This window comes from Zerene cesonia, chromosome 8, assembly GCF_012273895.1.
Source record: "Zerene cesonia ecotype Mississippi chromosome 8, Zerene_cesonia_1.1, whole genome shotgun sequence".
Taxonomy (NCBI): Eukaryota; Metazoa; Arthropoda; class Insecta; order Lepidoptera; family Pieridae; genus Zerene; species Zerene cesonia.
Window position 1 is genome coordinate 4,489,452 of NC_052109.1, and position 24,945 is coordinate 4,514,396.

Here is a 24,945-nt window from a genome sequence, read left to right on the forward strand (position 1 = left end):
AATTTAGGACTCATTTTAAATATAAAAAATCTTCAGAAAATACTAAGTTTTAGTTAGTAACTAATAACTATAACTAATTTAGTTTGAACTAGAAACTTTATAACGTCGGTATCTGTCAGATTTGAAAAATTGTCTTTGGCTGATAACTGGATACAAGTGGATTAGACGAATTTCTAGAAAAAAATATATTGTAAATAAGGTCAAACCCATTCGAACCTTTGCACTTTATTCAAAAATGATAATTACTCTTTGGTGATGTTGTTCTAAAATTAAAGTCTTATTGATTTAAATGTTAAATTAACATTTGAGCATATTTTTCTTGACATATTTATGATTTAATCTTTGTGATATATTTATATAGTTTAAAATTATGTACCGCTTTCTAAAAACATTTCACAAATATAATAGATCGTTGATCAGTCAACGATTTTATGCAAAAGAAGTTCGATTTGGTCCTGATGTAAGATCATTGATGTTGCAAGGAGTTGACATACTTGCAGATGCTGTGGCTATTACGATGGGGCCTAAAGGTCGAAACGTTATTGTGGAACAGACTTTTGGGCCACCTAAAATTACTAAAGATGGTGTAACTGTTGCTAGAGGTATTGAACTTAAAGATAAATTTCAAAACATAGGTGCTAAATTAGTACAAAATGTGGCAAGTAAAACAAATGAAGAAGCTGGGGATGGGACAACTACAGCAACAGTTTTAGCAAGAGCCATCGCTCGTGAAGGTTTTGAAAGTATTTCAAAGGGAGCTAATCCTATAGAGATACGAAAAGGCGTTATTGTTGCCGTTGAAGCTGTAACCAATCATTTAAAAACCTTATCAAAACCGGTGAACACTACGGATGAAATAGAACAAGTAGCAACAATTTCTGCAAATGGAGATAGATCAATAGGAAAATTAATCGCTGAGGCTATGAATAAAGTTGGCAAGGATGGAGTTATTACTGTCAAAGATGGTAAAACATTGGATGATGAATTAGAAATTATTGAAGGCATGCAATTTGAAAAAGGGTACATATCTCCCTATTTTATAAATTCTACCAAAGGTCCAAAGGTGGAATATAACAATGCCTTAGTTTTGTATTCAGAGAAAAAAATATTTAATGCTAATCAGCTTGTACCGGCGCTCGAGATAGCTAATGCCCATAAGAAGCCTCTTATTATTATAGCTGAGGATTATGACGGAGAGCCGCTATCGGTCTTAGTAGTTAATAAATTGAAAATTGGACTGCAAGTTGCAGCTGTAAAAGCTCCTGGATTTGGTGAATATCGAAAAAACGCTTTAATAGATATGGCCATTGCCACGGGAGGTGTAATTTTTGAAGATGATGCAAATTTACTTCGACTTGAAGACTGCACATTAGAAAGTCTTGGCAAAGTTGAAGAAGTTATTATAACCAAAGACACTACATTATTGCTTAAGGGACAAGGAGATAAAGATGAAATAAAACAAAGAATTGAACTAGTTCAAGCAGAATATGAAGAATGTAAAAATGCCCAAGAAAAGGACAAATTACAGAGACGCTTGTCACGATTAAAGTCAGGTATAGCAGTTCTAAAAATTGGTGGTTGCAGTGAAGTGGAAGTAAATGAAAAAAAAGAAAGAGTAAACGATGCCCTTAATGCAACGCGGGCAGCAGTCTCTGAAGGAATTGTTCCTGGAGGTGGTGCGGCACTTTTGAGGTGTATTCCAATGCTTTCCAATTTAAAAACAGCCAATGCAGATCAACAAAAAGGAGTCGAGATTGTAAAAAAGGCATTACGAACTCCCTGTGTGACTATCGCAAGTAATGCGGGATATGATGGTTCAGTAGTTGTATCGAAACTGGAAAGCATGGATGATGTAAATTATGGTTATGATGCTTTAAATAATACTTACGTGAATATGATAGAAAAGGGTATAATTGATCCCACTAAGGTGGTTCGAAGAGCGTTAACTGATGCAAGTGGAGTTGCATCTTTATTAACTACTGCTGAAGCTGTTATTTGTGAATTGCCTGTACCAAATGAACTTTTGCCAAAAAGACTTGGACCTGATACACCAGGTGTAACTATTTATTAGATAATCGGAATGTGTCTAGTAAAAATTTATTACAATAGTGGCAAAATTATCGTGCATTTTCTTATTAAATATTATATGTTACACAATACAGTCTAAGTCATTTTAATTTTTATGTATTTTTAAGTATGTGAACACAGTATTTTAAATAAACCTGTATTATTTAAAACATATATATATATATATATATATATATATATATATATATATATATATATATATATATATATATATATATAATTAATTATTATGAGGCGAGATTTGATGCTGCGTCTTGCCCGGTCACCCACCATCCCACATACTTAATCAAATTTCTACTGTTCGCTTTCATGTGGCAATGGAACTCCGCAATTGGTGCTTTTTTTTTCTTGCATTATGGCAATAAGTTTCAACTCTATTGATCCTTTTTCCTGCGTTTGTCTGCTTGTATTGCATGTTTGTGTAAAAATAATTATAATTAAAAATTCAGAAGCTACGCATGGATTTAGTATATAAACAGATCAGCTGTATTATGTATATCTGTGACCGAGCACTCGCGGCTGAAAATCAAGCCGAATGAGAGAGGTAACGTGGAGATGTGTTCGTTTTTAATGGGGTGACCATGAGATTTCTCTCATCCGTTCAATCATTTCGTTCAGACATTTAGATCCTATCCTATCTTATTCTATCCTATCCTATCGTACTTATATTATGAATGTGGAAGTTTGTGAGGATGGATGTATGTGTATATGTATGTTTATTACTCTTTCACGCAAAAAATACTGAACCGATTGCATTGAAATTTGGTACGTACAACTGGAATGACACATAGGTAACTTTTATCCCGATATTCCTACGGGATACAGACATACAGAGGTTGAAACCACGGGACGCAGCTAGTAAATTAAATCTGAATTGAATGGACGTCTTTTAGAAGAGACGGGAGTAGAACATATTGCGAAAATTTAATATGTGAACAGGAGAGTGGTGTAGTTGATGAGAAAAACGATTTAAAAACTTTTACACAATTATTTAGATGGAATATACAGGTTTATTTTACAGGTTAAGCTTTAAGGATTTATAGTATTTAAAAAGTAATCATTAAGTACAAAAAGAAGGTTATGTGAAATACATAAATTTATTTCGATATTTTGTATGAGAATATAAATAGAATCAATGCGTAAATAAATGTGGGTGAACAATCCACACTTCTCACTTTACAATTTACGTATCAATATTAACAAATGCGCGAACTGCGCAGCTTCTACACTTATTTTAAGTAGGACTCTAGGGTCCAGTAATATAGGTAAAAGTACAATGTGGGTCAAGCCATGGGAATAGACCGTGGAATGAATTGGTAATTAAAATAAGAGCAAAATTTTCTAGTAGGTACATGATTAGTTTTTAACTCTGTGGTATAACCATATGACATTATTGACATTTGTAACTATATCTATATTCTATGATGCAGATTTGAAGCAAATAACCGCGCGAAAATGTGTCTATAAAGGCAAATAACGCACATAATAATACTGTACATTTCATATTCTTGCGAGTTTCTGAATTATTAATTTAATATGTAGTATTCTAAATAAACGTTTTTGAATATCATAAATACGTAATGATTAATATAATTCTTTGGTATTAAAATAACAGTGAAATGTGAATGTGTTAGTTGACCTGCGTTACTCACGAAGTATAAAACAGTTGGTTTTGCTTAGTGGACAAGATTTTTATATAACGAAAATTGGAAATATGGCCACAGCATTCATAAATCAATCGCATAGCATCGAAAATCAAGAAAAAAATATGAGCAACAAAGATAGTGAGTTTTTAAGTGAGGACGAGGCACCTACTAGAGGAAAAAAACGTATTACACGACGTTTTTCAGGTAGTTCAAGTGATGAGGAGACTAATAATAAAAAGAATAGGATCGCCATTGACGATAATAACAAAAGAAATTGTGAAGATATTGATGAGCCAGAACAAAATAATAGTGAAAAAAAATCTAGGATTCGCACTAACAGTGATGACAGTATTTCTGATACTCACGAAGAATCTTCCAATGGTACTGAACAAGAACATACTAAAGATTATTTTCCTAAACGCGATCGGAAAAAGAAACTGCGAGAGAAGCTTAAGAAAATGATGTCACCAAGACAAAAGGGTTTAAGTAAATTTAAAGGAAACGCTTCAGATAAGGATAGTGAGGATTCAGATACTGAGACGTCATGTCAAAAAATTAAGCAGGTATGTCTATGTACTAAACAAATACATATATTTAAAATGTTATGTGTTAATATAAATAAATGTTTATATATTATTTACAAAAATATTTTGCAGAAAGTAAGAGACAATTCAACCCACATCAGCTTATCCGTGTGTGATCCTGATGATTCTGATGATAATTATATTGGTAATGATAATAATGTTGAGACAGATATAGGGCAAATAAAGTTGAAGTCCAAAGCTACAACTAAATCTCACCAGCCTAAACAAATAAGAGTAAGTATTCAATGGTTATATTTATGTGATTATATGACTTTTGATGCTTCAAACTTTGTAAGTTAATTTTTAATATACTGTACAAACATAATTTTCATTCTTATCGTCTTAATTAATTGATGTAGCCTGAACACTTATGGAGTTCCTTACAAAGTAACCCTCTTAGACATAAGGGGTTAAATGTCAACCTAATAGAGTCAATTTTTGAAGATTCTATTATTTTACATAAGGAGTTGGTGCACAACATCAAGACTACCTAGTATTGGAGTTGGGCATTAGCATTAGCATTTTAATTTGAAAAAGCAGTAAATCAGTCAGAGTTTATTTTTATAATTGTAGATTATTATTATTTATCTGCAATTAATTTTCTTTACGAAAAGTGAATCACATTTACTTTAAATACTTTTAAAACACAGTTGGCTACATTTTATTGTTAATATACAATTATTATTATATTCATATTTACAAAGATAAATCATGGGTTTTGTAAGTTTCATTTTGGTGAGTTGGTTGAAAAGATTTGTAAATTCCAACAAGAATAAATTAATTTATAGTAAACCTTATAAATATTATCTTTTCTTTTGTTGTTCACTACACTTAACTTCACATAAATTGTATATTTTAATTAATACATGTACATTTTTGAATTTTTTACATGATATTTTGAGAATTGGCCAATTTGAAATAAATATTTTTATTTATTATGAATTTGGTATATAATAATCAAAGATGTTTTTAATAACATATTAGATGTCTGCAAAAGAAGCAATGGAAAATATGCAAAAGATTAAAAGTGAATCTAATCGAATGCTGAGAGAAAAAGAGGTGTCCCTTCCTTATCATAGACCAAAAGCATTGTCACTCAAAGATGTAATAAGTAGGAGAAGACCAGCTGTTACTAGTGATGGGAAAACATTACCTATTAAAATGAATGAGGAGCAGTTGAGACATTATGCGTAAGTTTAACACATACTTATGAATAAAATTCTTATTATTTTAGTCTTATTATTTCATTTATTTTAACTATTTTTTACTGATTACTTTAACATAACCAAAATATATACAACAGGAAAATTCTATTGTTATATAAATATCCATGAAATAAATTCCATTTTTATTAATTTTATTTAAGTATGTTATTGGAAGAAAGGCAAAAAGAAATGATAGAGCTATGTAAAAGTGACACAGAAGAAGAAGAAAATACTATTGACGAAGAAGAGGCTAATAGTGAAAAAATTGTATTAAATACTAGTCAGTCATTAAACACAAATCCTGAGGATCTTGAAATGGATCCTGTTGACCAGAATGATCAAAAAAATCTTGAGGATGTGGCTGGTGCAAATGACATGAGTTTTGACCAAATTGCTAATGAAAATATAGAATTTATAGGTGTTAATAAGGATAGTTCAGAATGTTCTGTTGATGATAATCAAAAAAACAAAATAAATTTAACTCATCCAACTAATACAGCTGATAATGAAAACTCGAAAGATGATATAGATATATCTTCCAAACCAAATAATACTAATAATAGCAATAGTGAAAACCAACATCAAAATAATACTGAAGAAAGTCAAATCATACAATTGCATTATGACTCCGAAAAGCCAGATTGTGTTCCAAAAGAAACAGGTTCTAATGTAATAAATAAAAATACTGATATTGTTACTGAAATTTCTGAAAATTCACAATTTTCTGATGATGGAACTAATTATGATGACATTGATGCTTTAATCGAAAATGCAGAAATTTTGAAAGGTATTCAATAACATATTATTCAATTAATAATAATAACTAACATGAATTATGCAACAACAAATATATACTACCTATAATTATGATAAAATTTCAGATAATGAGAAACAAGAAACAAACATTTCAAAATCAAGAGTCATGATTAATACTAAACCAAAATTAACTGGTGCTCCAGGGATGATTATCAATTTGGATGATGAGGAAACTCCACCTAAACCTAGTGGGGTACAATTACTGAAAGAAAGGTTCACATTCTTTGTGAATCTTAAAATGGAGGAAGACATGGAAAAGGATAGGGAAAAAAAGTAAGTTTTCTGAGCTTATTTTTAATATATCAAACGTAATTATAACCTTATATATATACATACTTTTTTTTACCCAACATCAAGCCCCAAAAGGCTGAAATAGGTTCTGAAAGTTTGTACCTATGGTTTTATTTTCTTGGTGAAACTGTGGGACAAAATTAGTTCATAAAATTGTTATCACAAAACAAAATTTGTTAACATTCTGTCACCAAACTTTTTAACTTTTAATAATTCAATTAATGATGGAATAACAGATACAAACCAGGAACTCAACACATAAAATTAAAGCAACAGTTAGAGGAAGAAATTGCTGAACAACGATCAATTGAATGGGCAAAACGGCTTGAAGAAGAGAGTCTTCTAAAATCAGAACAAAATGCAATATTGGGAGATGAATCAATAGAAGATATTGAGAAAATTGAAAAGAAATTAGAAGAAGAAGAAGAACAACAAAAGAGTGAAGATGAAAGTGGTACAGATGAGGACTTAATAGAAGATGATGTAGATATGTCAGATAAACCACAAATACGAAATCCCATGCTTGAAGATGAAGCTGAAGAATCAGAAGATGGAGCGTTTGATGAAGTTAAAGATGACAAAGATGATGATGAAATAGAACAGCCAATTGAGACTTTTGAAGATGATGACGATGTAGGTGACAATGATTCTAGTGATGAAAGTTCTTCTGAGTCTGAAGATGAAATGGATGAGCTCAAACCCAAAAAGAGTAGGATACTGAAAGCTTTTGAAGATTCTGATGAAGAGGATAATGAGGTTGATAAAGTCAATGAAGTAGAAAAAGGTGGGGAGACAGAAAAAGTAGAAGAAATATCCAGTGACAATAAAGAATCTCAAGGTATCAAATTATAAAATTCAATATTTTCGAAATATGTAATTTTTTTTCATTATTTATTAATAAAGGCTATCTTTTTGGTTTTATCTATTTACAGATGATGAATTACAACTAGCTCAGGCTAATAAATCTTTATCTGAAGATTTATTTCCCAGTCAAGAATCATCCAGTACAGTGGTTATTTTAAATAAAAACAGTGCCGAAGTTACAAGTGGAGAACTGGGCACTTTTTCAATCCTTAGCGCATCTAAGAACCAAGAAAATAATATAGATGAAGATATTCCTGACAAATTAAGCATTATTTGCGAAACCCAACCTAGTCAGGTAGTGAAATTCATAATATTATCTGCTATAGAATAATCAAAACAAGTGTATATACTATGTATTATCTTGTCGTTGTTTATACTTTGTCCCCTTGAGGAAGTTATTATTAACTTTTATATACAGTTCAAATTCAACTTGTGATTTGCATTGTCTTTTAATATATTTTTTTAATGAATAAACCACAACAATCTAGTTACGTGTATTGCTTATTAAGTAAAGTTAAATAGCATGTAATATTAATATTGTACTGACATACTTTCAAGGCGAACTTTGACGAAATTGCGGGCATGTGTTCTGGAAGCTTCTCGCAAAACTTTGTTCCGACTCAAGTGGATAAGTCCCAACTCTCGCCCTCACAAGAACTCGGGGATGACGTAGCTGCTCTATGTACCGGAAAGTTCTATGACAATCCCTTTGTATCGCAAATTAATGGGCCAACTCAGACTACACTAACAAATGTGCAAGAAACGGTAACTTTGAACGAAAATGATGTATTACCCCTAACATCAAGTTTATTACCCATAGTAAATGAAAATAAAACAAGGGAGAATGATATTATATTGAAATCAATTCTTGATGAGTTGGATGATCCTCAGTATGATAAACCAAAGCAGAATAAATTCTTCCCAAATAGCAAAGATCCAGAGAGAGAACCAGTAAAAAAGAGATTTATTATAGATTCAGATGATGAAACGCCTGAAGCGCCGCCTATAGAGGACATTAAAAAGAAGAAAAAACACAAAAAAAGGAAATTGGAGGAGCGCGCCTTACAAATATCAGGTATCATTAATTTATCTTATATAAGCTTTAATTTCCTATTTTATAAATTAGTGTATCTTTCATAAATGTATAAAAAAATAATATCTCTATAAAATAATTGTATTGTATAGTTAATTATTACAATTGTGTGTGTTTATTTGTTTATAGATGATGAAGAAGAAAACGTGACTTCAAATGATGAATCTGATATTGAAGATGATGCAATTGAAAAGGTTTATGAATATGATTCTGAGGAAAATGAGGTATGGCCAAATAAACTTTGGTTAATTTACAAATGTTTTTTTATGTTATAAAAAAATAATTATAAAAATGAAATATAAATTGTGCTAATGCAAATTTGACTGTTTTTACATCACCAATATGATATGACAGTATGATTTCAATTTTCATTTCTATTTTGAGGTCGAGGTGCAAGAGAAACCACAAAAAAAGAAGAGAATTGGTGATTTCTTTGAGAATGAAGCAGAATTGACATCAGAAGACGAATGGGCAGGTTCTGGTGATGAAGATGAGGCTGGTTTGGACAGAATGGAGCGTGAGGAAGGAGACGATGAAGTGTTTCACCAGGGAAAACTGCAGAGGGAATTGGGCCAAATACACATGTATGTATGCTAAGATAATTGAAACCTTATATTGTACAATATACATGTTTGAATTTTGTTAATAAAATATGTTTAAAATAATAACAAATTCCTAAGTAGTTATACTTTTATTGGTTTGTATCATTATTTTAATTTTAGTTAAATAGCATTAAAAAGCTTGATAAAGAAAATTTTCACACACATTTGTATATGTGTTTGCCAATAACATTTAAAATTGTCATCACCTACCTAATGGCTTACCAACCATGCCCTACCGAGCTGACAGTGACAGTACAACCGGTTCAGCAACTAAAAGCTCGCTCAGCAAGCTATGGGAACGTTATCCGCGGTATTTCTTCATGGAACCCAAGTTACCGAAAAATATTAGTCGATAAACATTCAATAACACCATTTTCATATTTTCAGGCGCGAAGTGTTAGACCAAGACAAACGCGAAGTGCGACTAATTCAAGAGTTGTTGTTCGAGGATGCGGACCTGGGCGATGGACACAGGCAACGTAAATTTAGATGGAGAAACAATGGTACAGTGTGGATTTATAACACTATTGCTATTTCAAGTCTTTCATAAACGTACTATAATTAGTAAATGCAAACATTAACGAACGATTAAAAATGGTAGAAGGAATTATTTTATGAACGTATTAGTATTTTATGTTTTTCTTTACTTTCTTCTGCAAAGAGAGAGCGTAGCCCCGGGAAAATCTAGTTTAGTTGTCAATAAATGTATATGTTTTACTTTCGCACTTATACGTCTTTGTTGTTTGTCTGTATTCTTATTATGATTAATACAGTTACGTTTTTAGTAATAGTAAAGCGAAAATATAATAAATGAACTTTTCAGATGGCGAGGAAGAAACAGGGACAATAGTCGATGAATTTGGTGACACTCAAGAGGACGAATTCGAGTCTGAGGAGCAATGGCGAAAGCAGAGGCATGAACGAGAGATGTTTTTGAGGAAAATGGTTAGTTCATATCACAATAGTTTTTTGACATTTGAGAATCTCTCGGCTTATTGCGTAACTGCTATACAATCGCAAGTAACGTCTAACGAAAAAAAATACTTTAAATTGTAACCATATGTTACAGATGACAATCTTTGTACAAATTGCAATCTCCCGAGTTAGATTATAATCGGCGCCAACGAAAGAAAGTTTTAAAACAAATTGATTGTTTACATTACAGCAAGAAAGCGATACTGAAGATGTCAATACAAGTATAAACAGGACAACAATCATAAAAGCCAATCTTACTTCAAGAACAATGTCCAACCTCATTGCTGAGGTTGAACAGAAGCCAGTGGAGAAAGAGAATATTGTTGTTCCTGAAAAGAAAACAACTAAGGATATTCCTAGCCCGAAAAAGCCATTTGCAATCTTCAAGGTACGTTTCGTGCAAGAAATTATGACTGCATAAACTACCATAATCAAATAATTATAATGAAGACTACATAACAAAAACTACTTATTCTTAAACCACTTCGTTTCATATTGTTCTATAGATTCATTACTTATTAAATTATTAATCTTATAAATGGGCATAAATGACAGTCACTTTGTACAAGTATTTCCGAAATTTATTATAGACTATTTGAAAATTAATCTATATAAATAAATTATTTTCCAGCAAAACTACCACGGCTCGTTGTTAACCCGCGGCCGCGGTGCGCTGGCGCGTCTCGCTGCGCTGGCAACACCGCTCGCGGGGGATGACGACGCGCCTACAGCGCTTGCATCTGCGAGAGGAAACTTTGTTTTCGCGGCCCTTGGAGATGATGAACATAAAGTAATCGTCGCGATATTTTATATCTTGCAAGCCTAGCATCCTACGATGATGCTATTTGGATGCTCAAAAAGAAACTAGTTTAATAAAATTTAAGAAATACAACTAGTACTGCACAATGCAGGTCGACTTAAAAATCTATCATAATTGATTATTCTAAAGAAATTTCTTACGTTAACACAGTACGCAAATTTTTTGGTACGCAATCACGCTTAAACAACTGAACGGATTTTGGTGATACTTAAATTGTCTTCGCCAGCGTTGTCCCGAAATAATAAAACAAATATGACCTTAGACAAATATAAACAAATTAACCTAGATATTTATTGAGTAATTTTTTCATTAAATCGTAATAACCAAATAGAAAATGTCTTATCTTTATAATATTAGTATAAAGTATTGGTGTTTTACCAATACTTTATTGATTTATTATGGGACAGCCTGAAAAATATTGAAAACATAGCATTAATGATATAAAAAAAAAACAAGAAAGTTAGCAACCAAACCGAAATTAAGTGTTTGAACTTTGATGTTCATATACCATATAATAAAGTTGAAATGTTATTTAATATTAACAAACTAACTAAAATGTTATTGATTTTTTTTATTGCAGCCGCAAAAACGAAAAGCTGAAGGTCCGATCCATACACCAAAATTAATAAAGAAAATGAAGACTGAAACGACTAAAAAAACCAGTTTATTTGAAAGACTAAGAGACTAATAACAGATTGTTGTAAATATTTTTATCTGTTGTATTAATTTTACCTGGATATAAAATGTAGAAATATGAAGTTATGTGTATTTTAGAGTTTACTTGTGAATTATAAATATAAGTATGTTTTAATATAAATGAATTGTGTTTTATTTTGTTTTCTCTTTACCCATATTCTAACTATAAAATCATATCTTAGCTTCACTTAAATAATTTACATGTATGGCTGCAAGATTTCGGAAAAATAATATGGAATAGGGAAAATAAATAAATGATAAATTGTAAAAATAAACTTGATAAAGTAAGTCTTAAGAAAAATCTTGGACATGAGTGTTCTTGATCATGTATAATATAGTCATTTTTGGTTGTTTATAATATATGTAACATACACAAAAAGAAAGTACTCATTTTGCATGTATTTAGAACTACAACCAATTTTACTACATGGTATTACTACTTTTTGGTTTACATGATACTGTTTCACGTTACACGTGCGCTTTACTTTTTCGTACCTAACGTATCTTAACATGATTTACATTCAACCAAAGATACCACACCATTTTTAATTAATATGATGTTTTAAATATTGTTATTCCCAAGCAATCTTGATTTTGGTTTATATTTTCAAAAAATCCTCTTCCGACTTCCAAAAAAATTGTTTCGAATTCGATCGCTTAGTTATTTAATGATTTACTATTTGTTTCTAGTTTTTTTAGATAAAATCAATAACTCTACATTTTAATATTTAATAAGTCTTGAAAAACATTTTAATACATGAAATATTATTGACTCTACTATTATTAAACTTGATATAAAATTGCAATTTATTTATCATACATTGGAAATACTTTGAATTGATAAAGCACAATAGATTTTATTCATGTTTGAAATTATTTAACCCTATTGATTTAAATTTATTTAAAAATTGCGATATGGCAATTTTCATGTTATGCCGTAATGTTGGCTAAATTCACACAAGGTGTATCCTTCCGTTTTTTATCTCTGTTCTACATTTGATAAATAGATGCATCCTGCTCTCTCACAAACCTGCACCCGCGCGTCCTTCAGTCCTCCGTTTTCTCGTGTCTCGTTCAATCAATGCCCTTTTCTGTGGGGTTGTAGTGCGGTGTGGAAGAGTTTCTAGTCTTATAAAAATTCAAAAATTTTGCAAAAGTGCGCCTGATAAAGGTAGTACTTCTTAAAAATGGCTAATGATAAAAAAGAAATCGGGGAGATAGTGAAGAAATGCAAAATTTTACTCCTAGACGTCGAAGGGACTACAACGTCGATCAGCTTTGTTAAGGTAGGTCTTAATAATTGACCGGCCGGTGTTTTGTTGGAACATGTGATTTTTCTGCTGTTGACAATTTTTGTTTTATGTCGAAAAAACATATGTTTTCAACAGATTTTGCACCGGTATCTTAGTATTTGTATATATAGGATTTCTCTGCAAAATGGGCGCGTTTTCAGATTCGCAACATGGAGGACAAAATCAAAATGGTACCCTAATCTATAATATTCTTCCTAATTTTGTGTTTTCATCTTATATTTGCATTACTTCAAAGTCGAATTTAAAGTTGAGGTTAGAAAGGGTGATTGTTTTATGTAATTTAATAAAAATATGTGATTTACAGCTTAATTTTACGTCCGTTCATATAATTGATAAATTATTAATTTATTCATTAATTATAAACGTTTAAATCATACAAATAATAATAATAAAAGAAGTAACATTACAATAATGTCTACGCCTACCGGCATAAACAGCTGTTCGATGCAGCTGGCTGTTAAAAAAATGTGGAACAGTTAACTGTCCTGTTTGAATAGGCGCTGTGATCGCATATGCTCTCCTTTTTTCGCTCAAGTTATTTGAATGAAATCAAGAAAGAGACGTCTATATTCTTAAAACGTGTTTCGTCAATGCGTTTGATACTCGCAAAGCTGTTGTCAAGACAATCATTCTTAATTTTTTTTGCGTTGACTGTAACTTTTACTTTCAATTTCGACGTCCGTCCGTTTATTAAAAATGTGTATACAGATTGTTTATTGTATTACTCGATAGGTACGTATAACATATTTGATTTAAATATTTTCGTAATTTTATATTAAGCATTTTCAACAATGTTTTTTTTTGTTATTAAAAATATTTAACTGATATAAATAATAATAACATCACATATTAGCAATATATAAATTAAAAATATACAGTCAATAATCTTAATCTTTGAATTAATCTATACTTCATAATTGATATTAGGTATTCATTGATACTACTAATACAATTGATACTATTAAAACATAATTTTCAACCGACTTTAAAATAGGAGAAGGTTCTCAATTCAGTTGTATTTTTATTTTTTCATTTCAATATTTGGTGGGTTTCCAACTGGTTCATGCTATTGTTTTAGCATTTGATAGAAAATTATGTCATTTGGTCCCATTATGGATGTGATACTTTCCTCACAGGGATGGCAGTGACCTTATTATAGTTATCTAGAAAGGAATTATTGAAACATATTTTCAGCAGTATTGTGACAAATGAACTGATTTGTATATTGCTTATATCATAAAATAATTACAATGTATATGAAGAATCATACGATCTAAGAGATGAACTCATCTTTTATAAAAGTTATAGCTAGCAATAAATAGTAATCTTTTTTTTTCATTTAGTATGAAATTGTTCAATAGTTAGTATCTAATGTAAGCAGAGACAAATCAAATTAAAAAAAAATTAAATATGTTTAACATATGTTTAAGTGGTGAAACTTTCTTTTATTTAGATTATACATAAAATGACTAGGTACTGACAACTGTTATTTATATTCAATATCATTTATATATTCTATTGATAAACATCCTGTCTAATCATTACTAAATAAATATAATTAAGTATATATATCTTTAAACATGAACAGTTCTTTTGTTGAAGCTTGGATAAACAGATGGTGGAAAATAATAGACATGTAATTTTTTTCTGAATTTAATATTAATTCAATTCACTTTTAATTTAAACTCATATGTTTATTAATTTTTCATGTTTGGAATTCAATTTTCTTGTGATATATATTTGACTGAAATATGATTTTCCACATAATATACAAGTTGTCTGCACTGTCTTCGGCCATGGTATACAATATAATCTATAGGTTTGAAGGTTCCGTACATTCCCAATGGTTAAAGCACTTTTGAAATTGGTTGTTCCTGAGTAGTGCTTTCAATCAAACTAACTCTTCATATTGTTTAGTAGTATATAATAGTCAAAAGTTGTATTTCCAGGAAAGAACAAACTAAAATTTTTGTACATTTTTTCAAATGTCTTATATTCTATGTGGTAGCAATATGTTCTCTTTTTTTTTCTGTTTTCAAATTCATATTAATTTTCTTATCACCTGAACTGACTTAAATTTTCTCATATCACAACTCCATGGCCACTCTCTTTACTGCATTCAGGGTGTACAGAAAATTATTCTAAGGTTGTTAGTGGGGTCTCCTTATAATTATTAATAATTAATTTAATATAAGTGTTAGATGTGTTTTAGACTTAATTATAAATCATAACCAATTTTCTGGCTACAATTAAGGTTTTCACTAGTAAGACATTATCAAATTAATTGTCACTAACTTTAAGATTATTTAAAAAGGTTTTAAATATAATATTGAAATGTAAATTTTCTGGTAATATTTGTCTTTTAAAATAAAGTTCAATAAGCTATCATAGAGTTAAAATGTGGTGCAATAGTTAATAGACATCTTATCTTGAAAGTTCACAGCATGTATAAAAATCAAATGTCAAGTTTGTCTGACAATCCAAGTTGTGCAGAGATTGATATTATTTTAGAAGTCTTAAGTAGTTCTACTACTGTGCCAAGTGGTCAAAGCTGTTTCTGGAACAAATCTTATTTTATCATCGTAAAAGTGTAATTCTTGCCCCCTACTCAAAACATTCATCATCAGCCCATAAATGGCCATGGACTCGGGCCTCCCAAGAGGGTTCAGGCCTTAATCCATCATGCTGGCCAAGTGCAGGTTTGCAGATGTCACATGTCGTGGAACTTTTGATTCTTCGACATACCGGTTTTCTCACGATGTTTACCTTCACCATTTCAAGCAGTGGTGATGTGGATCGTGTGCAAATAAATTAAAAAAAGGAATATATTTGTTGCACGCTCGACCTGTATCGAACTCCAGACTTTTCGCTTTAAGTCCAAGATCCAACCACTGAGCCACCACTGTTTTTTTTACCTACTCAGAACAACATACCCTTTTTAAGTAGATAATTCATTTACAGAAACCAACGGTTCTCAAAGAAAGAGCCCAAAGTTATAGTGCCAATTAAATTCCACTGTGTGCTGTCGAGCCGCTTTTAGGGACAGGGTAACTGGTATTGCTTAGAAATTATTTGCGACTGTAATAAGTATAGGTACCTACTATTTTTCCGTGCTAATAGTTAGTCTCTATCCCTAATAATTTACTTAGAGATCAGATTCGTCTTAAAAACGTAACAGACACAGTTATAATATTTGTCCTGTGAAAATATATTACCTTGTTAAGCAAACCTAAGGATATTTTTCAAAGTTTTAAGCAATTTCGCGTAACTATTGATATAGAATCGCTGAATTGTACTTCGAATTTGCAAAAGGGTTGGGTAGCGGGGATAGGGGAACTATATTATGATTAATTATGTAGATGACGTTGCAACTGTTAGTAGTGAAAGATGTGTCCACTTTGCTTAAAAATTACGAAATAGAATTAACAATAATTATTGAACGGTCACAAGAATGAATCTCTTGTTATTTCCGATCGACGGCAAAGGTTCCTGAACTTCATTTTTTTCCTTTTGTACCTACCAACAAAGGAATGCTGCAAGCCAGCCATTGTGAATTGATTTTGGTGAAGTTTAAATCCCAAATCTATGACAAAGCTTTTCGATTGGTGGAAGTTTTTATGTACTATTTAAGTTTCTTCAATTATATAAATTAAAACTATAATTATGACTGAGTTGGGTAATTTTCGATCAATAACCAAGATTTTCTGAATTTGTCCGACTTTTTCCTCCAATTCGTATTAAATGCTTTTTAAAGTCTTCCAGTCTTAGTCTTTTTCCGGAGAACTTAATCTAAATATTCAGAGCATTCCATTGATCTACATTGGCTGGCTAGGCAGCCTAGCCGGTTTGGATAGCGCCTTTGCCGCAGTTCGTTCACCCAGCGTTGTCTCATCTTATATGTAGTTTCACTATGGTGACGTTATGTGAAAATGTTATTATTTCTTGTTGTTATATGATGAAAACAATATAGAAACTTTAAACAATTTTCTAATGTTGAGAGATTATATTATTATATACAGATTCGCAAACATCTCACTTACTTATATGTTAATATCGTGATCTAAGAATAAAACTGTTGAAAATACCTGCTTTCGTTTTATCAAATACTAGCTGCGCCCCGCGGTTTCACCTGCGTAAGTCCGTATCCCGTAGGAATATCGGGATAAAAAGTTGCCTATATGTTATTCCAGTTGTCCAGCTTACCAAATTTACCAACCAACAAAATGTACCAAATTTCATTGCAAGCGGTTCAGTAGTTTTTACGTGAAAGAGCAACAAGCGCACACATCCCTACAAACTTTCGCATTTATAATATTAGTAGGATAGTAGGATCTTCCTTACTACCCTACGATACAACACACGCATGCACACTTAAATAATATGGAGAAGGTAAAAAATACAATAAATAAATAAAATTTATTTCCTTAAACATTGCAATAAATAAATTATGCATACCAGTGGGCCGTTTTGGGGCATCGCAAGACGAATAAAAATTAGAGTACACTTTGATATTTTCCAGTAATAAAAATAATTAATTACAATTTTTAGAATATTATGCTATGAAAACAATTTGTGGAACAAACCATACTCTTAGGCATAGAAACCAAAACTACAACAAAAATAGTCTGTCTGTCTGAATTATAACTGACGATACGTAGTAATCCATGACTGCTTAATGTATAAAATAAATTATAAATCCCAAATATGGGATGTTTTTTTCCCGATATCCAGAATGGTCCTTTGGTAGAGGACTTAAGTCAACATGCGTTATTAGATATAATGAAATCATGCGCAACGTAGTCCAATTTCATTAATTCTTTTTGGTTGGATAAGAGGAACTTTATAAAACTGTTGTAAATGTTTCAAGGTAAACAGTTGTTTTATTATATTGTATTTTAATACTGCCTTAATGCAAAATAGGTAGTTACTAGTTACCTAAAATACCTGCTTTCCTGAAATATGAAATACCTTTTTTCAATTTAATTTGCATTATTTGTTTTTGTCACCTTTTAATTCATTTTTAACAACTTCATCCTTAATATACGAGTAATAGTACTTGCTGTTCCCCGCGGTTTCACCCGCGTAATTCTGTAATCCCGTAGGTATAACGGGATAAAAAGTTGCCTATGTGTAATTCCAGTTGTCCAGCTATCTACGTACCAAATTTCATTGCAATCGGTTAAGCAGTTTTTGTGTGAAAGTGTAACAACCATACACACATCTTTACAAACTTTCGCATTTATAATATTAGTAGGCTCAGTAGGAAGTAGGATACGCGACAGTAACTCCGTGTGTCTATCTCTTCTTTACGTCTGTATATTTGCAGCGGGAACATGACATTTTCTCTGTCTTCAGTTTTTTTTTATAAGTATACCTTTTTCAGGATAAATTATTTCCATACGCCGAAGAGAACGTGAAACAATTCCTCAACAGTCAGTGGGACAACGATGATGTCAAGGAAGCCGTCATCGCTCTGCGGAAGCTCGCCCTTGAAGATCAAGAGAAAAGCGTTGAGGGCGTTGTTGCGATCCCTGGAGAGGTATTGATCCATTTTGTCTTTACACCCACTGTCAAAATAAACTATTTATAAATACTATCATTAGGGATTTAGTCTGTATAAAAAACGCTGCCTTATACTATTCTATGGTTTTCTATAAAAAATTTAAAATTCTTTATGTAGATTCCTGATACTTTCACTTTTATGGCATATTAAAATTTGATGTTTCCTAGTTTAATGAACCCTATATGTCAATGCTAATTTATTGTATAAGGAAATACTGATAGTAAGCTTTCGCTCACAAGAGAGTTAATTTTTTTTAAACAATTACTGCTTTATGGTACGTTAAATACTCCATTTTATAATGCACTTAATCCTAGCATCCAAAAATAAAAAAATTAAAAGACTGGAAGCAATCAATGAATGTAGTCTTTGCTTAACTTCGTATTTCAGGGCTTAGAAGTCATAATGTTGTATTCACGGAACTTACACTTCTCTTTTATATTTACAGGATGCTTCTAAGGAAGACCAAATTGAAGGTCTTGTGAACAACGTAAAATGGCAAATGTCATCAGACCGCAAAGTTGGGGCCCTCAAACAGTTGCAAGGCTTGATCTGGAAGCAAGGTTATGATAAGGGAGATATCAAAGGACAGTGAGTGATTATTTCATAATAAATTATTATTGAAGAATTTATTTGTTCTTTCCACCAAACAGTAGCACTGGTAGTCGAAATGTGACAATCTCTCACTATAAACTCGTATGTGTACATATCAATGAGAAAAATAATTTATGAAATGCATATATATGAAAGTAGTGAATTTATTATTGCAACAATTGTGAAGAGAACTATCTTAATCATGATCAAAATTTATTATATATGTATATATGCTATTAATGTATTGTTGTTTTTATTTAAATCATTCTGTTACTTTTTACCTGTGCACTGTAACACAATTTTCTTCATTATTAACTATCTATTAATTTTTCTAAATTATAACTATCACATAAATAACATGTCATTGGACATTCTGCTTTTATTATAATTTGAATGTGGAAATAAGTTCTCATGAGATTTTCCATTATATTTCAGTGTCTATGATGATGTCATGCCAGCACTCGACCAATGGCATTCCGTCGACGGTCAGAAGGTGTACATTTACTCTTCAGGCTCGGTGCAAGCTCAGAAACTATTATTCGGCCAATCACTGTCTGGTGACTTGCTGAAATTCATTGATGGACACTTTGACACAGCTGTTGGCGCTAAGCAGGAGGCATCCAGCTATAAGGCGATAATTGAGAAAATTGGTTGCAATGCTGATGATATTCTCTTCCTCACTGATATTGTAAAAGGCAAGAAACTTGTTTATTATATTATACTAACAAATCACTTCATTAAATTTCAAATGTGCATGCAACTGTATACATTAATATTGATCTTTAAAACAAGCAAAATCACTTTTCCTGTTTGATTTCCATTAAATACGTAAAATTTCTCATTATGATTTTTAAGCAAAATAAATTCGAGCAGAGTGATTATAAGGATAGGTCCACTTAATGAGCAACAAAAAAATTTGATCTTTTTATATCATATAAAACAATTATTAAGAATAATGGGACAACAGATTGTTTTCTTGAAGCATTTGCATGTGCCTTCAACCGTTACAAACAACTACATGCACAATCCTACATAAAAAGTTTTAGAACTTTTTGAAAATTTGTTCAACAAAATTCCATTTGAAAGAAACAAATACAAAATTGAGCTTATTGACATATGCTGTATGGTGTATTCATAACATACCAAAAGCAAATTTTAATAGGCCATTTTATGTGATAGAAAATACAAATAACCTAAATATTTGCACTTAATTAATTTGGATTTTTTATTTATGACTCTCTAGTTAAGTCACACCTAGATTACTTAATAGAGAAATAGGGGGTCAGCCAAAATAAATTTAGAACCTTTTTAACTATCTTTATAAACTTCTATAAAAGCACTCTGTTCATCAACAAAATTACTTAAAGTTTCACAAATCTATATGCATAGCCACATGCCACATGGATTCTCATCAAAAAAATTATACATAACAAATTTTACCCAATCAAATATACAGCTGAATTAAATCAACAATATTTAACTTAAAGAGGCCAAAATAATGTGCCACCCATTAATGCCCGAACTAACTGAAAGAGAACCATACTGTTTGAAGGAGCACAGTTGTTTAACAGATAATCAAGTTTCAATGTATTTTAACAAAGATCATAACAGTAATATAGCTTGTATGATGTGAATATAATAATATGTAATTACCTTAAACTAGAGATGTAAGCATAAATAAATTAAAGATAACATGTATCTCATTTTAAGTGAACAAATTGTTCTTATGAGTAAATAAAGTCTTTAAACCTAAACTTTTAAAAAAGGTTGAAACCTAAACATTGGAGAGGCTGATTGTGTACCTAGTAAGATTAGTAAGTACTAGCATTTTAAATCATTTTACATTTCATAGCTAAACAGAAAGACTAACCATGTACACAGAAGCAGAAGCTGCGCGAGAAGCCGGACTTCACGTAGCCCTTGTGAGTCGAGAGGGTAATGCTTCTCTACCCAAGGAAGCAGTCACCAGCTACCCGGTGATCCAGTCGTTTGCCCAGCTGACGGTCTCCAACAAGCGCAAGACGGACCCACAGGTGCCATCCCGATGATCATACACAGTAGCCAGAGCTTTGCATGCACTATCTATTTATAATATTGGCAGACAGAGGTGAGTATGCTGTAGATTGTGTGTGTACTTGTGTGGTGAATAATTAATATGGACTATTCTATCTATCTATTTGTACTTCATTGATTGTGATGAATAAATTTTTGTGTACTGTAAAATAATAAGTTAATATCAATTTGGTTCAAGGCTCAAGCTGTAGTCTTAGATAATGCTCATTTGATTTCGTTTTAATATTATTATATTGTAGTTGTTGATTTTAGTCCATCTTATTCACTTGTGTATATTATTGGTGGTGGTTTATATAATTGTTACCTTTCCTTATATGTATAGTGAAATACGTGTAGATATATTAGATACTTTTATTATTATGTGTCGCATTTATATTATTCTTTGTTATTAAATACAGTGCTGTTGAAATTTGTATTATATGATGTATAAATAAACTGTTTTTCAAAATATGACTGCTATTTCTTTGTTTTGCTCAAATTTTGCAAGCCAAATAAAGGTGAAAGTTTAGATGTATTACATAAATATTATAGCTTTAAGTCTACTAGCAGCCTTAAACGTCTACCCGTTATTTCTTCCTGTGAAATATTTGCATTTTTAGTATACCAAAACACATATACCAACACATTAAAGAAAATAACACATACATTTGGAAATGTATTTATCTCCATAAAATATTTATTTGTATAAATACGTTTCCAAATGCAAAATAATCACGTAAATTACCAATAAAAAATAAAAAAACTTAAAATTTCAAAACTATATTTTTGAGGATTAGCTTAGCTTAAAAAAATATTCCAAATAAATATGCATAATGTTGGTATTTGTAATGATCAAAAAAGCTATACCAAAATTGACCTGAGAAGGTAAATTAAACAAATCAAATTATGTTAAGTAAAAAGCATAACATTATAAAGCATGGAATAGCATTATGGGAATTTATAATATTTCTAAAATAAAATTGACTCGAAACTTTTTACGTGTTCAATTTTCAAAGGTTTATTTAATATTATATATTGATTTTATATTTTTCAGGATGAACAACCAGCTAAAGTTCCTAAGACTGATATTCCTGATGGTATTAAAGCAACCGAGCCGTCAGACACGAAAGAAGCAGGACCGGAGAAAATTGTAGAAGAATCAGAAAAAATGGAAGTAGACGATGCACCTATTGAAGATGCTAAAAACAAAACGACTGAAGATGCCCCTGTTGAAACAACAATAGAAGAAGTTACTGATTCAAAAGATGTTGACGCCCCAGTGTGTGATATTGAACCAATTGTATCAGAGGCCAATCTCGATAAAGCTGAAAATGGCGAAAAAATGGAGACTGAAATTGTTAATGGGAGTAATGAAGCTGTAAAGTCAAATGTAGATGAAGTGGCCAAAGAAAAAATTGATACAAAAGAATTAAAAGAGGAAAAAGTGCCAATGGAGACAGCAGATGTGCCAAAAGATCAGTCTGAAGTAAAAAAAGACAATGGACCTGTTGCCGAAGAAACTCCGCCTACTGTTATTACCGAAATAGAGGAAATAACAAATGAAAAGGAAGATCTTTCTGAAGTTGCCGAGATAATAGATGACTTGGAGCCTGTTGTTGAAGAACCCGCATCGGCCACTGATTTGGAAGATTTACAGAATGTTGGAGACGAATTAGAAAAGGAATGCAATGAAATATTGTCTAAAGTGCAGGATGTAACTAATTTGGATAACATTAATGTCAAGCCTTTATTAAACCCTATTGCGGAAGATCCAATGGAGGTGGAAGATGAGGTTTCAAAGGACGTTGATAAATTATTGGGTGCTGAAGCAGCAATTGAATCAAAAACACCCGAGGATGTTAAACCGTCCGAGGCAACAAACGGCGAGGAAACCAAAGAAGTGACTTGTGAGAATAGTAAGAGTGAAACAAAAGCAGAAATAAAGGATCCAGAAAGTACAACTACAAAAGACGCTACCGCCGAAACTTGTTCACAAGAAACTAAATCTGCTACGGAAAAATTAGACACCCCAAACGAAACCAAGCAAGACAAAACTAAAGATGCAGAGAAATCGGAAGTTACGGAAAAGAAACAATTAGACGTAGAAAATAATAAAGAAAGCATTGAAACATCTGTAGATACTACAAAAGCTAATGATGTTGCCACATGTGAGAATGAAAAAACATCGGAAACAAATAAGCCGGACAAGAAAACAGAATCGAAAGAAACAACTGTGGAAAACAAATCAGAGTCAGTAACTGAAGAGGTACAATTGAACGGAGACGCGACGAACGGCAAACCGGAAGCGGTAAATCAGAACGGAGTAGAAAATAAAGAAGCTGAAATTAGCGCTAGATTATCTGCTGAGAATGGAAAAGCGGTGAATGGTTCCAACGGTGATGCCAATGATTCGGAGAAAGCACAAGGTGATAGTAAAGTGGAGGAAGTGTCCGAGATTAAAGTGAAAACCCTCGCCGCAGAGGAACCGCGCCCCGATCCGATAGAGCAGGCGACGGAAGCGTAAAATACATGTAAGTATGGTTTGGTTAATAAAAATGTACCATTCACTAAAAGATAAACTTCAACCTATATGAATTTATTTAATATTCTACAAGAAAATGACAAAAACTGATGAGAATACTCAACAAATGAGATTTATGTTTAAAATTAATGAAAAATAAAAAAACCTTTTAATTTTTCGGTAATTTTTGTAATTATTGTGTTTTTAATTAAACATCAGCTCTTAACGCTGGGTTTTTTGAATCCAAATCACACCAAAAATTATTTACTCTCTTGTCATTTATAAGTGCTGTAACTAACACCACTATTATTTTTATATGTGTATATAGTTGCAACAATAAAGAGAAATTGTGTATTTACAGAAGCGGGATTGATTGGGATCGTTGTGCGTCGTAGTGTTGGCTCACATCACACGAATGACAAGACTGAGGCTGCTTCCACGCTAATAACATCACTCCCTAGTTTATATTTGTATAATTACATTTTCATTGTGTACTGTGCGGTGACGATTTTGTATATTGCCGGCTGAAATCAATAAAATCGTAATAAAAATACATCTACGATACGCGCGGGCCAACATCTAAGAAATTTTCTATAAAAACCAATTAAAAACAAACTGCTTTTGACGTTTTTTTACATCGACAGTGTGTTTCAATAAAGTTATTACCGAAACATATTTTGATGGGGAAGCATGGAAGTGATGTTTTCAATTGATTTTTTCTTTTCTACATTCATATTATTCTTAAAAAAAATATGTTAAGAATTAGTTTTAGGCAAGATACGGATTCCCCTTTTAGAGACATCGTTATACGAATAGGCGTACATTTTAATTAAATTATAAGCGAGTATTTTTAACTATTAAGCGTCGTTTACGCACAGTTAATAAGTCTCGACTCGGCTGAAAGACAATCTCGGTAAGAATCTCTGAAGCTTTGTAATAATAATTTTCCTATTGCAAATTTATAGTCCTAGAATTAGATATGAAAATTTTTATCTCTGTGTCAAATTGTTGATAGCTGCCAATACGATGTTAAAGTCCTGAGTAATGAGCCGCGTACTTGTAAGACTAATTAAGTGTTAAGAATAATTTGAACGCTGTCCCATCAGTTACCGGTAGTGTACATGATATGTCACTGCTTAACGTATTATACTAACATAAGAATAATTCGTAAGTATTAACCGTATTGTGATCTTGGATATCGTCTATATATATATATATATATATA

At 31.5% G+C, this 24,945-nt stretch overlaps 2 protein-coding genes across 2 annotated transcripts in view; both read left to right on the forward strand.

The window, feature by feature from the left end:
- Nucleotides 1-2,071, forward strand: part of LOC119828717 (63 kDa chaperonin, mitochondrial-like) — a 3,221-nt gene extending 1,150 nt beyond the window's left edge. The window contains exon 2 of the mRNA XM_038350959.1: nt 409-2,071. Coding sequence (XP_038206887.1) covers nt 409-2,071 — 1,663 coding nt within the window. The remainder of the gene's footprint in view (nt 1-408) is intronic.
- A 1,455-nt stretch (nt 2,072-3,526) lies between these two features.
- Nucleotides 3,527-24,462, forward strand: LOC119828513 (claspin-like). The gene is made up of 21 exons (XM_038350681.1): nt 3,527-4,297; nt 4,391-4,552; nt 5,303-5,508; nt 5,685-6,310; nt 6,405-6,612; nt 6,867-7,468; nt 7,563-7,789; nt 8,053-8,569; nt 8,717-8,811; nt 8,972-9,171; nt 9,577-9,692; nt 10,013-10,134; nt 10,355-10,552; nt 10,796-10,960; nt 11,565-11,646; nt 18,363-18,532; nt 19,002-19,144; nt 19,583-19,842; nt 21,029-21,180; nt 22,254-23,730; nt 24,082-24,462. The coding sequence occupies exons 1-20, from the start codon at nt 3,803-3,805 to the stop codon at nt 23,721-23,723; spliced, it is 6,216 nt and encodes a 2,071-aa protein (XP_038206609.1). The 5' UTR covers nt 3,527-3,802; the 3' UTR covers nt 23,724-23,730; nt 24,082-24,462.
- The last annotated feature ends 483 nt before the right edge of the window (nt 24,463-24,945 follow it).

What these genes read in the sequence shown, in the direction of transcription:
- LOC119828513 (XM_038350681.1), top strand. Translation starts at nt 3,803, where the DNA reads ATGGCCACAGCATTCATAAATCAATCGCATAGCATCGAAAATCAAGAA. An exon ending in GAAAAGGATAGGGAAAAAAA is followed by an intron (nt 6,613 to 6,866) that starts GTAAGTTTTCTG and finishes ATGGAATAACAG; the next exon opens with ATACAAACCAGGAACTCAAC. An exon ending in GAATTGGGCCAAATACACAT is followed by an intron (nt 9,172 to 9,576) that starts GTATGTATGCTA and finishes TCATATTTTCAG; the next exon opens with GCGCGAAGTGTTAGACCAAG.